Source organism: Mandrillus leucophaeus, unplaced genomic scaffold, assembly GCF_000951045.1.
Source record: "Mandrillus leucophaeus isolate KB7577 unplaced genomic scaffold, Mleu.le_1.0 Scaffold300, whole genome shotgun sequence".
In the NCBI taxonomy this organism is placed as follows: Eukaryota; Metazoa; Chordata; class Mammalia; order Primates; family Cercopithecidae; genus Mandrillus; species Mandrillus leucophaeus.
The window spans coordinates 2,030,254-2,047,228 of NW_012103144.1; the positions used below are offsets into that span (position 1 = coordinate 2,030,254).

A 16,975-nucleotide genomic window follows, 5' to 3' on the forward strand; every position below is an offset into this window, starting at 1 on the left:
ATGGCTAATTATGTCAAATATCTTTTCATGTGCTTCTTTGCCATATATGTAACCTCTTTTATGTATGTCCTCTTTTATGAATATCCTATTTATATCTTTGCCAATTTTCTAATTGAGGTTTTGGTTTTTTACTGTTGAGTTTTAAGGTTTCTTTATATATTTTAGATATTAGTCCTTTGTCAGATATGTGGTTTACAAACGTTTTCTCCCAGTCTATGGCTTGTCTTTTCATCCTTAGTACCTGGGCTCTCATGGAGTAAGTTTTTACTTTTGATGGAATCCGATTTCTCATTTTTTCCTTTTATAACTTCTGCTTTTGATGTCAAGACTAAGAACTCTTTGCTTAGTCCCAATCCCAAAAGTGTCTCCAATTTATTTATTTATTTATTTATTTATTTATTTATTTATTTATTGAGGCAGAGTCTCACTCTGTCGCCCAGGCTGGAGTACAGTGGTGCAATCTCACTGCAAGCTCCGCCTCCCGGGTTCACGCCATTCTCCTGCCTCAGCCTCCCGAATAGCTGGGACTACAGGCGCCCACCACCGCGCCTGGCTAATTTTTTGTATTTTTAGTAGAGACGGAGTTTCACCGTGTTGGCCAGGATGGTCTCGATCTCCTGACCTCGTGATCCGCCTGCCTCGGCCTCCCAAAGTGCTGGGATTACAGGCGTGAGCCACCGCCCCCAGCCGTCTCCATTTTTTTTTACTACAAGTTTTATTATTTTATGTTTAATTTTTAAACCCATGGTCCATTTTTAAGTGATTTTCATAAGATAGGAAGTATAGATTAAGGTCCACTTTTTTGCCTATAGATGTTCAATTTTTCCAGCATCACTTGTTGAGGGCTCTTCTTCCTCCATTGAAATGCTTTTTCACCTTTAAAACAAATCAATTGAGCATATTTGTGTGGGTCTAGTTCTGAATTCTCCATTCTGTTCACTGTTCTATATGTCTATATGTTCTCTATGTCTATCCCTCCACCAATCCACAGTCTTGATTACTGGAGCTATAATAGTAGGCGTTAATATCAGGTAAAGTGATTGATCTTGTTTTATTCTTCTTTGACAGCATTGCTTTAGTTATTCCAGGTCCTGTGCATTTCCACATAAATTTTAAAATAAGTTTGTATCTACCCCCCAAAAAAAATTGCTGAGATTTTGACAGGAATTTTATTAGACCTGTAGATCAATTTGGGAAGAATTGACATCTTTACTATGTTGAGTCTTCCAATTCATAAACACGGTATTTCTCCTCACTTATTTAGGTCTTCTCTGATTTCTTTTATCTGCATTTTGTAATCTCAATGCACATAAACTGTGTGTGTTTTTCTAAGTGGATATTTAAGTTTTATTTTTATTTGGAATTATTATAAATAATATCGTTTCTAATTTTCATTTCCATATGATCATTGTTAGTATAAAGAAATGATTCATTTTTTACATTGATCATATATCGTGCAGCCCTAGTGAACTCACTCGTTTCAAGGGTGTCTTCGTAGATTCCTTTGGATTTTTCTGTAGACAGTCATGTCATTTGTAAATAGAGACCATTTTATGTTTACCTTTCCAAACTGCATGCCTTTTTTTTTTCTTTTATTTGGTTTATTGCAGCAACTATTAATATAACTTACAATACTATGTTGAATAAGAGTGATGAAAATATACATCTTGGTTGTTCTTAATATTAGGGAAAAGCATTCAGTCTTTCACTATTAAGTATGATGTTAGGTTTGTTGTAAATGCTATTTATCTAATTAAACTGTTAAACCTCTTTTCCTAAGTTGCTGAGAGTTTTTTTAATCATAAATGGGTGTTAGATTTTGTCAAATGCTATTTCTTCATCAATTTATATGGTTATATTTTTTTCCTTAGCTTTATTGTATAATGCATTATATTGATTGAGTTTAACCATTGAGCTAGCCTTGCATACCTGGAATAAATCCTACTTGCCTATATATTGACTGATTGACTAGCAAAAATATTTGCTAATATTTTGTTGAGGATTTTTGTGTCTAAGTTTATGATATATATTGGTATGTAGTTTTTGTTTTGCTTCATTTTATTGTCTTTGTCTGGTTTTGGTGTCAGGGTAATACTGACTTCATAAAAAGATTGAGAAAGTTTTTTCTCCTCTATTTTCCGGGAGAAATTGTGTGAAAATGATATATTCTTATTTAAATGTCTGGTTGATTTTTCCAGTGAAACCATTTGGCCTGGACATTTCTGTTTGGGGAGATTTTAACTATCAATTCAATTGCTTTAGAGGTTATAGGGCTACCCAGATTGTCTATTTCTTCTTTGTTGAGTTTTGGTAGCTTGTAGTTTTACAGTATTTGGTCCATTTCTCCTAAGTTATCAAGTGTATGTGCATAAAGTTACTCATAGTACTCCTTCATTTTTTCAGTGGCTGTAGAATCTGTAGTGATATCCCCTATTACATTCCTGACATTGGGGATTTTTTGTCAGCTTTCAAGAAAGAGATTTATCAACTTTGTTGATTTTCTCAAGGAACTACTTTTTTGTTACATGGATTTTCCATATTGTTTTCCTGTTTTCAGTTTCATTAATTTATGCTTTTTTCTATATTATTTCCTTCTGTCTTCTTCCTTTGGGTTTATTTTACCCTTCTTTTTCCAATTTCTTGAGGTAGGAACTAAGATTATTAATATGAGACCTTTCTTCATCTATAATGTAAGCATTTAGTGCTATAAATTTTCTTCTCAGCACTTCTTTTACTACATCCTACATATTTTGTTATGTCATTTTTTATTTTCATTCAGTTCAATGTATTTTTTTAATTTTTTGAGACTTTCTCTTTGACCAATGGATTACTGAGAAGAATATTGTTTAATTTCCACATGCTTAGAGATTTGCTTGTCTTTCTGTTATTGATTTCTAGTTTTATTCCATTGTGGCTTGAGAACACATTCTGATTTTATTCTTTTAAACTTGTTGAAATTTGTTTATGACCCAGAACATAATCTATCTTAATAAATGTGCATAGATGCTTTTTAAAAATGTGTATTCTGCTGATGTTAGGTGAAATGTCTCATATCCGTCAGATCCTGTAGGTTGAATGTGTTGTTCAGATAGTTCACATACTTGTTAAATTTCTTTCTAGTAGTTCTATGCCCATAGTTCTGAGCAAGGATAAGGTGTGTTAATGAAGTCCCCAAATACGACTTAACATTTGTCTATTTTTCCTTTCAACCCTATTAGTTTCACTTTATGAATTTTGAGACTCTCCTGTCATTTTTCCCTCCCTCCTTAAAAAAAAAAAAGCAGCAAACAATATTTCTGAACAATAGGGCTTGAATAAAGAACTTGTAAATGTAATTTATCCTGCCTTACTGCAACATAGGAATAGTGCAGTGACCTTGACATACCTAAGAACAATGGGCATCTGTCGTTTGTTAAGAACAGTGGACATACTGGTGTCATCTGTTTCCATGAAAAACAAAAATTACTACACAGTAGTGTTCAGGGACACAGGCCACATTTGGGATTTTCTTGGGATTTTCTTATAATATGAGTACTCACAACTGGCGTTCCAAATGTCCTGGCAGAAGTAGGAATTAGGGGCAGGGATTAAAAAGTGGATCTGCCATTTAACCTAAGTTGGGTACAGGCACAACTACATGGGCATTTTGGGCTTGAGTATGTTTTCTGTATTTGGAAAGATGTGCTGGATTAACAACAAATGATCTGGCACTTTATATACCTTAATAAAGGAACAGACTCAACTAGCCAGATATACATTCAAAACCAAAACAAAGCCAAAACCAGACAAAACCTTCGGATTATTAATGAGTGTATGTTGACCCTCGTTTTGGTTATCTGCATAAAGTCATTTTTGAAGGTTTATCCTATAAGTAGTTTTGAATAACGGTGAGTAAGCAGTGATGATATTGGATATTTATTTCCCATCATGAGAAATATTTGTGGATTACTTAGTGCAAAATAAAAGAAGGATAGAATGATAGCTCTACTAGTCCTTTCAAAAGTGCAGCATATCATCCCATGCTCTAACTAAAGAAACAGACATTTGCCTGAAATTTGCAACAAAAATGCCACTTTTATAAATTTGGTAACAGTTTTTATCCTGCGAGTAGAATGGGAGAGTGGGGAGTAGGTTAGAATGTTTACTTTCTCTGCTTTCTATTTCTGTGATGTTTGGAAGTTTTAATAAAGGCAATATATTACTTTTACAATTAAGATATTATGATAAAAATCTATAAATATTGTTCTACGTTATAAATGTTGAATCAACCCTTGCTTTAAAACAAGAAAGGGAATTATTTTTAAAGGAAAAACAATTTTGATAAATTAAGTGCTTGTTCCTATAGGGACAACAAGATGACCGTGCTAAGCTTGCTCCTGAAATGCTTTCGTTTTACAAATTCCATTTGGTTTTTCATTCTATCACTGACTGTTTAATGAGCCACTTTAGCTGGCCTTTCCCCAGGGTTAACTCACAACTCTTCCTAAATAATCTCAGTCATTTTCCTGGAGCAGGTGTTGTTTTCTAAGCAGCTCTTGCCAAAGGGCAGCATAATAATTAACAAGCTTCAGGTCGGAAGGATTCAGGGTCTCATTTCTGGCAAAGGATATGTGTCTCACACTGTAATACTTTTGAAACTTACTGTTTTTTAAGGAGATTTTGACACTGTAACGAAAGAATTCAGTATACTTCTAAATATTTGCTTCTTTTTCTCTGAGAACAACTCTCGAAGATTTAGAGATTATGTCACTCCTTGCAGCAAAATGAAGCTCTATTTTCTGTAAAACTTGCCATTATATTTCAGGATTCGCTATTTTATTTCGGATATTTCACATGTTACTGGGTAGCTAAAGTCAGCTACACTATAAATTCCAGACGAGAGAGATCCATTATTCAGCCTGCACATTTAGTATTGAAACTGACTCCCAAATTTGCAAAGTATTAGTGACTTGAAAAGGAAGAGCATTCCATGATAGGAAATGCAGACAGTATGAGGTTCAAATGCTCTCCAGATTTAGTTTGATTTGGAGAAAGGAAATGTTCTTAACTTTAGATATTAACAACTAGATCCTTTAGACAAAGTGCCTAAATGTCCAAAAATATCCATAGAGCTTCTTACTGTGGTTTGCTTCATAATGCTTCTCTCTGATATGTCTTATCTGATATTTTAGGAGTTCGTGATGATTGTCGTCTTTGGTTTGGAGTTCATCATTCGAATCTGGTCTGCGGGTTGCTGTTGTCGGTATAGAGGATGGCAAGGAAGACTGAGGTTTGCTCGAAAGCCCTTCTGTGTTATAGGTGAATATCAGAGTCTCAGATACCTGGACTGATGACACCAACATTCTTTTCTTCTATCTCCTGTTTTGCAATATTTGATTAATATTAAAAGCTAACATCCATGGAGTACTTATCATGGACCAGGCACTCGTGTTTTGAAAATGTTGACTCATTTGATGTTGACTCCACAGCATTATGAGGTAGATATTTTTATTATCCCCATTTTACAGTTGAAGAATTTGAGGTGAAGAGAGGCTAAGTTCGTTGCTGAATTCATACAGCTACTAAATGGTAGAGCTGGAATTTTAGCCAGGCAATCTGGCTCTAGAATACCCACTTATATCGATTAACTTATATGGAAATACATGGTTCTCCAGTGTTGCCCTGATTTAGGGGAACATTGATTTCAGTGAGTATAAAAGACCCTTTTTGCTCTACAATATGACACCAGGTTATGCTCTGGATCAGCTGGAATAGATGGCAATACATTGATACTGGTAATGCATATCAATTAACATTCTTCAAGAATGATTATAAGTATGGTTTACTTAATGCATTGGTAACTGTAGACTGGACAAAGTGCTCTACACCCTAAAATATGGGTCCTCCACCCTCCAACCCAAAATACCCAAATACATAGCACATCTCTGCACCTCCCTAGCTGCTATGGTTTCTGAGAGACATCATTCACCTGGGTTCCAGCTTGAAATTGTACTTCCTAATGAAGATGCCATAGAGCATTCTGGAATTAAGATCTGGCATTTCCCAGTAATATTTAAAAGTATTACAAAATTGAAAAGTCTATATATAAAAGCTATTATTATTATTATTTAGCAGCTAAATTTGGCTTTCTTGCTTTTTTGTCTGTCTCGCTTCTTAGGCAGCCATTCAAACCCAAATACTGCAAATTCTTGATGAGGCTTGTTTATTTCAACTATTTTCAACCTGAAAAAGTAGGTTTTTAATTTACAAAATAGGTTAGGCTATCTTCTTCAGATAGCATAGGTTTTCTGTTTTGTTTTAGGAGTCAGGAATTATTGAGTGATCTTCTTAGTTTCCTCCCTTACTCCTGTTCCCTATGGTGGGGGCAGAGTGGATTTAGGAAGAAAGTATATCACCATCCATGGACACTGTTAAGAAGAATCCTTTATTCCATACTTCTTTCATAGTATGCACATCTCAAAAGTCTCCACTTACTAAACCAGAATTTATGGAAATGTGGCTGTGTGTGAGGCATTGGTGTTACAATAGTGAATCTAGTGGAATTCTAAGTTAAATCTATCTTAAAATACCTGGTTTGGCCCTCATGAATGCAGTCTGTTTGTCCAGCTGTCTATCTTCTCCAATAATAAGCTTTACTTCTTTTTGGAAGCCATCATGCTAAGGTATGGAGCAAAGTAGGTGGTAACTCCAAGCCTTGCAGGTTCATAAAGCCCCAAGGCATATTAGTGAAGGCATTAGATTTTTCTCCCTGGACATGGTTTTTTCTCTCTCAATTCGCTACTCAGGCAGCATTACAAAGGACTGTAACTTGATGTGAAACTACTGCACAACAAGTACTTTCTGTCCCATAAGGGGCCCAAACAAAACAATTCACAAGGCAGATGGTTAGCCAAGATTCACTCAACTTCTACAGGATAAGGTCAGTTCATGGATGACTGGAAAAATGTTTCATTCCAGATTTTAAAACCAATTAAAAGTTGGCTTTGTTCCAATTCCAGAAGCAATGCCAATGTATCTCTGGCCACCATGCGAAAAAGAAAGCTTTTTCCCAGATGTCTGCTGCCTTTTGATAGCTGTTTTCAGCTATGGATACATCAACACATCTTAGTCCTTTGGTCTTTGTCTTCCTGTCTCAGGTCCTTGAAGGTCTTGATATAACATGTAGTTCTAAAAATGGTGTTATGTTATCTGTAATCTTACTTGCCTTTGGACCTATCAATAGTGACCTTAAAAATGTAGTATGATGCCTGGCGCAGTCACTCCTGCCTGTAATTCCAGCCCTTTGGAAGGCTGAGGAAGACAGATCACTTGAGCCCAGGAGTTTAAGACCAGCCTGGGATGGAAAGACCCTGTCTCTACAAAAATTTAAAAATTAGCCGGGCATGGTGACACGAACCTGTAGTCCCAGTTACTCAGAAGGCTGAGACTGGAGGATCACTTGAGCCCAGGAGTTTGAGGCTGCAGTGAGCCATGTTCCTGCCACTACACTCCAGCCTGAGTAAAAAGAGTAAGATCCTGTCTCAAAAAAGTACTAGTATGACATGGTTTAGGCATAATTGCAGTTTTGTTAACCCTTTAGACCTTTTCTTTATTTAGATATTTTACCTCTAGTAAATTAATTGCTTTGGAAGAAAATTTCATGGATAAATATATAATGAATCCCCATTAGAACAAAGTCTACATTTGTAGTTACAGTTAGGATAACTATGAATTTTTTTAATCTTTTATTAAATGTACATATTTGACCCATGGCCCAGCTGAATGGATGTTATAGTGAAGCATGTTCAAATGTGGCTTATCAGTATGAGGTCAGTAAAATTTAACCTACACTAAAGATTCAAACATCACCTTCCTAAAGGCAGCAAGCTGTACCAGATGACTATTGAGACTATTTCTAGGCCTGTCCAACAGGTTCATAAAAATGCTTGATGTAACTGGTAAAATACTAAAGTGAACACTGTAGTCCGCTTGTTCAACCTAATTTACTGTGACAAAATGAAAAAAGGAATAGCATCTGTCATCTGTCCATGATAACTGTTCTGAATGGATGTTTGGAAATGTAGCTAAAACCTCTCAAAACTTCATATATTTGTAAGATTTGATTACTCTGAATATGCCAAGTATACACCCAAATGTTTTTAGAAGTCTTGAGCATTCGAGAAAAGAACATAGAAAAGATTGTGGTAGACTGACTGTGCCTTCAACCTGGGAAATGCTTTCTGTAAGCACACCAATGTTTTTCTTTCCAATTGGAAACAGACTGAAGCTGCTACAGTGGTCAGCTAACAAGTCTCATGTAGTATTGCACCCTTTTGACAAAGGCCCAATTGATAGAGGTTTTATGGACTAATTCCTAAAGATTTTAGCATATGCCCTTCTGAACTGCCCACCTTCCTTACCCCTGCACTCTGGCCAAAGCCAAGAGCATTTCAAAAGCTCATTGATTTCACAAATCATAAAATCATTACATATTTGTGTTTGGAAAACATATTTTAAACAATTGTAACATAAGGGAAGAAACTAATCTATTTAACTCTTTTTAATTAGGTACTTTCTTTCATTGCTACTGTACATTGATTTATCTCTGCTTGGTTTTAAGCATTTGCTTTGAAAATTGGTAAAATCTTATCTTGAATATAAAATTCTTCCTCATATCTATCTGTTCAATTTTTATGTCTCCTCTAAGACTCTTCTGTCATAATAACTTGTCTAGAGCTATGAGCACTAATTGCTGCATTGCTGATTTGGATAGTCAAATGTGTTTTGGGATGACCACCCAAGCTGCCCTTCATTTACCTGGACAGGCTGCTTTATGATTTCTCTATGTGAAAACACAAAACACTCACCCGATAACATTGGCATAAAGAATTTGTGAATAACCTCTAAGACTGATTTCATAGTCATTCTTTTTTCTAGCTTTCATTACTGACCTACCCAAAAATTGCAGATAGACCAAAGGCTGAAACTCGGATCACCAATAATGAGCCTGATGTGTCAGGAAGCCAACAAATTACTTCTCACAGTGGCTTTTTTTAGATTCCTTGGTGACGCTTTCCAAAGGCAGATATAACAGGGCCATATTTTTCAGTCTTGCAGAGAGTCTCAGTGAGAAAATACCAGCCTGTTATTAGTCTTGGATCTATATTTGATGCCAAGTGTAAGTTGATTTCTTATTGTTATTTTAACAGTTTATTTTCAGTGTAATTATTTCCACAAGAGGACAAAAGAGGCATAAAATAAAATTTTATTTTATCCTACATGGATAAAATAAAATTGAAGCCTTTATTAAAATCAACCAGATGGCTGAGGCTACTCTAATATACCTACGATTTCATCTTATTAAAAGGCAACTTAAGTTGCTAATGTGTTCAAAAGTTAGATCACAGACTCCCAAAACTGCAACTGTGTTCTAAATTGATTTGAGACATCATTTTTCTGTTTCTGTCTTCTTTATCTTTTGTTCCAAGAAACTTACTCTTGAGTGACATTATTTTCTATACCTTCTACTCCTTTTTCTCCTTTAGTAGAAATTATATTATTTCACTTGTTTTCTGTTAGTCATACACTCTTCTGTGACTTTTTACTTCTAAGTGTTCAAACTCCCTCAGTGCACATAGATTCCTTCCATGTGATTAACTGGACCATCTGAGGACAATTAAAACCTGTTGGATTGACTTATCACAAAAACATTAAAACAATTTTAATCCCTCTAGTTAATAATAGCTGATATTTACTGAGAACTACTATATATTAAGTACTACTCTAAGCGCTTTATAAATATGGTCTTATTTAATTCTATGTAAGTACTGTAATGTCCCTATTTATTTTATTTTATTTTATTTTATTCTATTTTATTTTATTTTATTTATTTTTTGAGACAGAGTTTCCCTCTCTCACCCAAGCTGGAGTCCAGTGGCACAGTCTCAGCTCACTGCAACCTCCACCTCCTGGGTTCAAGCCATTCTCATGCCCCAGCCTCCCGAGTAGCTGGGACTACAGGCACACACCACCACACCCAGCTAATTTTTGCATTTTCAGTAGAGATAGGATTTCACTGTGTTGGCCAGGCTGGTCTTGAACTCCTGGCCTCAAGTGATCCACCTGCCTCAGCCTCCCAAAGTGCTGGTATTACAGGTGTGAGACATCATGCCTGTCCTTTATAATGTCCCATTTTATAGATGAGGAAGTAAGATAAGACTTAAGAAACATGCCCAAAGTTTAAAAAAAAAATGGTAGGTGAAAGAACCTGGATTTATTTCTCATGATTTCACTCTAGAAAAGTATACATACCCAACTGGAAAAGTGTCTTTACTGTTTATTAGCATTTTAAAATTAAATTTAATTGAACCTTATCTATTGTCATCAACTTGTAAACAAAAGAACATGATACTATTATGCTTATCATTAGTAATTCAAAATCTTTAAAGAAAAGCCAGACTTTATAGAACATTAATTGCAGTCTCAGCCTTAATTAGATTAACTAAATTATGTTACCTATTGCTGCTCTCTAACCTGAAGGGGAAATTAGGACCTAAAATAGACTTACTTGGCCTGTATCAAACTTGCATATGCTCTTGAGTTGATGTTATCATGAGGCTCCCTGGGTATTTCCAAATTGGAGACATCTCAAGAGTAAGTAGCATCACTCGCAGGAATACCTTCAAATGTTTTTTAACATTAATAACCTATTGGTAATTTAGGTAATTGTTGACCTGGTACACAAACTTGAAAGTTGAACTTACCAGGTAGCTTGATTAGCTGATATGGTTGGACCACATGAAGAAAATTTATTTCCGAAGAGGAGAATGAATAACTAAGGATTATTTCCCACTCTTTCTATAAACTTTAGTAGAGCACTATGATATACTGTATTAACATTCTGTACTATCACATGTTATGTAAGAAAATTCATTCACAGACAAAGTATTTATTATGTGCCCAACACAATCTTAGGTATAAAAGATACAAAAGCAACTAAAACATGGTCCCTGACTGTAAGAATAGACTCTCCTGTGCCCTTAGAGAATGGCAAAACTGAAAGGAAGTATACTATAATTATGGTGTTACAAAGCAAAGGTGATGGAAATCGAAGTAGTCCTAGAAAGAAGGCTATGAAATATCATGAGTGATTGTATAAAACAAAGAAGCAAAGGATTGCCCCCAAGTTTTCAAATTATGTTTGAGTCATCTGCCGAACATTTATACAATTTCTGCCATGTCCAAGCATGCTCATGGATGCTGGAGAGGCTGTATGGCACCAAATGGACAAGGTCTTCCTTCTTATAGAGATAATATTTGTGTGGACAAAGAAAAACAATACACAAATGTGTTTTTGAAAAACAAGATAATGTCAGCTACAGATAAGCACAATGAAGAAAATAAAACAGAAAGAGTAGAGGCTACCTTAGCTTGGGTGGTCTGAGAAAGTCTTTCTAAGTAGTTGACACTTGAGTTGACCTGAATATTACGAAGAAGACAGCCATGAGAATGTTTAGACACAGATCTTTCCAGGCCAGGGAATAGTAATTGCAAGGATTATTAACACTTGATGAGCTTGGATTGTTCGAGGTGGAGACATAGGTCTTGTGGTTGGAGCTCAATGAGCAGTGGGGAGAATAGCAGAAGGTGATAGAGGAGACAGGCAGAGGTCACAGCTGAAGGCCATGTAGGCTCTGCTACCCTGAATCAAGTTTCCTTCTAAAGACAGGCCACCAGGCAAAGGTCCAACGGGTTGCTGGCAGGCCTAATATGAATACTATTCCGGTTATGAACAGCAACGTTAATCAGGCAACAAAAAGTATGGCCGTTTAATGCCCTGGGTTTTTTAGTCATCTATGACTGTTGGAACCTCATATCAGCAATATACAAATTATTACCCATTCTGAAAAATATAAATGTAAGTTTATAAGGAAAAATCCTCTGAATTTTCTGTTTCTATATTTCTGCCCTTAAAACATAAAATTTTACATTTTTTTTAAAGTGTTATTTTTCTGAGGAACTGGAATTAGAATGTGATGGAAACTGTTTTACAGCCCAGTGGTATCACCAGTAAGCATTTCCTAAGAGTCTCCTTGCCAAAGGACTCTATTCCATACTCTTAGTTATGATGATTGCAGTGCAGAATTATTTCATTAAAGATTGTTTATTTCTTTTGAGAAATTGTCCCTTTTTGGCTTGAGATGTTATATGAAACTGTATGATCAATAAGCAGCATTAAACTGTCACTATGGGGTAAATTTTCAAAGTGGTGCCTGCAATTTGCCAGTATGAGTCCCATTAACTTCAGTGGAAGTCCTGCAGTTAAACCCCTGCACATGGCTTTGAAAATGTTCTACGGTTTGTCTTTGTGGTGCCTTTTTTATTTTTAATAAATATCACAGAGCAACTCGGTGCATAGTTGATTGCAGTATTTAAGAACGTGGATAATGTACTGTGCAGGAGGAGACATTTAAAATTAGATTTTAAAGCTTCATTTCTATTGAGTCACAACAACAATATAAATACATCTTTAATTCTTCAAAGAGCACCTTTCTATAAAGGAATTTGGAGCTCAATTAGAATATAGAGCTTATAAAGCAGCACCATGTCCCTCTGAGACATTGTTTACCTCACTCTATAGATGGAAAAGTCGAGGCACTGTGAAATGGGGGTGCTTTGTCCTTAGCCCATAAATCAGCAGCAAAGCTAGGAGTAGCATGCTGGCCTCCCAATAGTTCATTGCTCTAAAGCACTGCCTCTTGTTGAGTCAAATTTAATTATAGTATAATCCGTTTAATCTACTTGCAGAAAAATAATGAAGGAGCAGGAAAAATGAATTTATTAACAGATCAGTGGAAAACCATATTACATAGATTAGCAATTGTCTTTTCAAGATCCATATTTTCAGCATGTACTAGGTGGTGTCTGATGCCATGAAAGCAGTTATTCTAATTCCACTGGCCAGAACTGGCAAAGAACTTCTTATTTGCCTCACTTTGAAACATAAGTAAAGGGGTTCCACTTGAAAATTAATAAGCCATGTGATATGATTAGATTCCTGTCTCCAAATCTCCCTCCTTCTAGGGACCATTGTCTAAAGTCTAAAAGAAAACAGACCAGGCACAGTGGCTCATGCCTGTAATCCCAGCACTTTAAAGGGAGACCAAGGTAGGAGGATCACTTGAGCCCAGGAGTTCAAAATCATCAATCTGGGCAACATAATGAGACTCTATCTCTACAAAAAAAAAAAAAGTAATAGCTGGGTGTGGTGGAACACGCTGATAGTCTCAGCTGCTCAGGAGGCTGATAGGGGAAGATAACTTGGTCACTTCAGCCCAGGAGTTCAAGGCTGCAGTGAGCTCTGATTGCACCACTGTACTACAGCCTGGGCAACAGAGTAAGACAGACGGGGGGTGCGGGGGAGAGAAAGAGAGAGAAAGAGAGAGAGGAAGGAAGGAAGGAAGAAGGAAGGAAGGAAAGAAGGAAGGAAGGAAGGAAGGAAGGAAGGAAGGAAGGAAGGAAGGAAGGAAGGAAAGGAGGGAGGGAGGAAGAAAGGAAAGAAGAAAGGGAGGGAGGGAGGGAAAGGAAAGAAAATAGATGTAACTATTATAAAAGATGTTCAATTTTTTATTTTGGAATAACTTTAGACTTACTTAGAAGTTGCAAAAATAGTACAGAATTTCCATGTTCAAATTCACTCTTTACCTAACTTTCCCCAAAATATTTTACCTACGTATAATACAATTATCAAAACCAGAATATGAATACATACTATTAACTATAGTCCTTATTTGAATTTCACCAGTTTTTACATGCACTCAACTTTTATATACACTCCTATTAAATTTTCTCACATGTATATATGCATTTAACCACCGCCACAATCAAAATACAGAACTTTTCTATCACCCTAAATAAACTTGGAATGATATACTTTGTATTACTCCTATACAGGTACTCCCTCTCTTCAATCCTAACCCCTGGGAACCACTATATCTGTTCTGTTTCACTGCAATTTTGTCATTTTTATAATGTTATATAAATGAAATTGTAGTAATCTTTTGAAATTGGCTTTTTCTTATACAGTATGATGCTCTTGAGATCCATCCAAGTGCATCAATAGTGCATTCCTGTTTATTGCTTAATAGAATTCCATGATCTAGATGTAACACAATTTGTTTATTCATTTACCTAATACAGGTCATTTGGGCTGCTTCTAGCTTCTGCTATTACAAATAAGGCAGCTATGTACATTCGTGTGTAGGTTTGTGTATGAACGTAAGTTTTTATTTCTCTAGGGTCATATGGTAATGATTTATCTTTCTCAGAAACTGCCAAACTGTTTCCTTTTAAAATATAGAAATGCCAGTGTGAGCACATGCATGGAGGTCAGCAGCCCCACCCCCTGCCCCATGCTGCCACTGCTGCCAGTGTGAACATATGCATGGAGGCTGGCAGCCCCAAGCTCACCAGTAGCCTGCCCCCATGCTGACACTGCTACCAGCACGAGTGTGCACATGGAGGCCGGCAGCCCCATGACCACCAGCACTCTGCCCCAGTTGATGAGCATTCACCCCACCACACTGCCACTTGCTCTTGGCACTGCTGTTGACACTTACAAATGAGCACAGATCCTGCTGCCACCACCCCAACGAAGTGTTTTGGCTGGCACTACCCATCAGAGTGTTGTGGCCAGAGGTCCAGGAACGCCTCAACCCCTCCAATGTAGCAGGTTCCTAACTTCAAGGGGCCAGAGAACAAAGTCAGGGATCCAGTAACAGCCTCCCAAAGTTACAGCATGCAGCCCAAAAGTTCTGAGCTGAGCCTTGCCCCCTAAATTCTTCCAGAAATGAAGCCAGTCAACTGAACCACCTTATATGAGATTCAAACCTTCTAGGGCATTAAAGAAGATCAAAGCAGAAAAATCCATCCAAAGGACAGCAATTTCAAAGACTGAAGGAAAATCAGCCCACACAGATGATAAAGAACCAGGGCAAGAGCTCTGGCAACTCAAAAATCAGAGTGCTTTCTTACCTCCAAATAACTGCAGTAGTTCCACAGCAATGGTTCTTAACCAGGCTGAAATGACAAAAACAGAAATCAGAATATGGATAGGAACAGAGATCATTGAGATTCAGGAGACAGTGAAAACCTAATCCAGGGATTCTAAGGAATACAACAAAGTGATACAGGAGATGAAAGACGAAATGGCCACTTTAAGAAAGAAAGGAACTGATCTGATACAGCTGAAAAACTCACTTCAAGAATTCCAGAATACAATCACAAATGTAACAGCAGAATCGATCAAGCTGAGGAAAGAATCTCAGAGCTTGAATATCACTTCTCTGAAATAACTCAGTCAGACAAAAATAAGAAAAAAAGATTAAAGAAGAATGAACAAAATCTCCAAAGTATGGGATTATGTAAAGACACCAAATCTATGACTCACAGATGTCCCTGAAAGAGAGGGAGAGAAAGCAAGCAACTTGGAAAACATATTTCAGGATATCATCCATGAAAATTCCCCCAACTTCACTAGAGAGGCCAACGTTCAAATTCAGAAAATGCAGAGAACCTTTGTGAGATACTACACAGACAACCATCCCCAAGACAGATACTTGTCAGATTCTCTAAGGTCAAAATGAAACAAAAAATGTTAACAGCAGCTAAAGAGAAGGGGCAGGCCACCTCCCAAGGAAACCCCATCAGGCTAACAGCATACCTTTCAGCAGAAACTCTATAAGCCAGCAGAGATTGAGAGCCTATATTCAGCATTATTAAAGAAAAGAAATTTCAAACAAGAATTTCATATCCAGCCAAACTAAGCTTCATAAGTGAAGGAGAAATAAGATTCTTTTCAGGCAAGCAAATGCTAAGGGAATTCATTACCATCAGACCTGCCTTATAAGAGGTCCTAAAGGGAGTGTTAAATATGGAAAGGAAAGATTACTACTGACCACTACAAAAACATGCTTTTAAGTACATACACCATTGATGCCAAAAAGCAGCCACACAAACAAATCTGCATAATAACCAACTAACAACACAAAACAGGATTTGATCCTTCAAATCCACACATATCAATATTAACCTTAAATGGAAATGGGCTAAATGCTCAATTAAAAGGCACAGAGTGGCATGTTGGACAAAGAAGCAAGACCCAACTGTATGCTGTCTTGAAAAGACCCATTTCGCATTCTATGACACACACAGGATCAAACTAAAGGGATGGAGAAAAATCTACCAAGCAAATGGAAAACAGAAAAAAGCAGGAGTTGCTATTTTAAGTTCAAACAAAACAGACTTTAAACCAATAAAAATCAAAAAAGATAAAGAAAGGCATTACATAATGGTAAAGGGTTCACCTCAGAAGGTCAGACTTAACTATCCTAAATAGATATGCATCCAAAACAGGAGCACCCAAATTCATAGAGCAAGTTTTTAGAGACCCACAAAGAGATTTAGAAAACCACACAATAATAGTGGGAGACTTTAACACCCCACTGACAATATTAGACAGGTCATTGAGGCAGAAAACTAACAAAGAAATTCAGGACCTGAATTTGACACTTGGACCAAATAGACATCTACAGAAATCTCCACCCAAAAACAAGAGCATATATATTCTTCTCATCTGCACATGGCCCATAATCTAAAAGTGACCTGTCAGCCATAAAACGATCCTTAGCAAATAAAAAAAAATCATACCAACCACACTCCCACACTACAGTGCTACACTGCAATAAAAATAGAAATTAATGGAAATTAACCTGCTCCTGAATGACTTTTGGGTAAACAATGAAATTAAGGCAGAAATCCAGAAATTATTTGAAACTAATTAGAACAAAGATACTACATACCAGAATCTCTGGGACACAGCTAAAGCAATATTAAGAGGGAAGTTTATAGTGCTGAATGCCTACATCAAAAAGTTAGAAAGCTCTTAAGTTAACAACTGAACATCACACCTAGAGGAAATAGAGAAACAAGAGCGAAT

General features: G+C 36.5%; 1 protein-coding gene across 3 annotated transcripts in view; it reads left to right on the forward strand.

Annotated features, from left to right (window-relative positions):
- The window catches only part of KCNQ5 (potassium channel, voltage gated KQT-like subfamily Q, member 5), a 565,034-nt gene that overhangs the window by 395,466 nt on the left and 152,593 nt on the right, over positions 1 to 16,975 (forward strand). For 2 of the 3 annotated variants that reach the window (XM_011987105.1, XM_011987104.1), the window contains exon 3: positions 5,172 to 5,298. The exons of the other annotated variant lie outside the window; for it this stretch is intronic. In XM_011987105.1, coding sequence (XP_011842495.1) covers positions 5,172 to 5,298 — 127 coding nt within the window. The remainder of the gene's footprint in view (positions 1 to 5,171; positions 5,299 to 16,975) is intronic. 3 annotated transcript variants of the gene reach the window in all.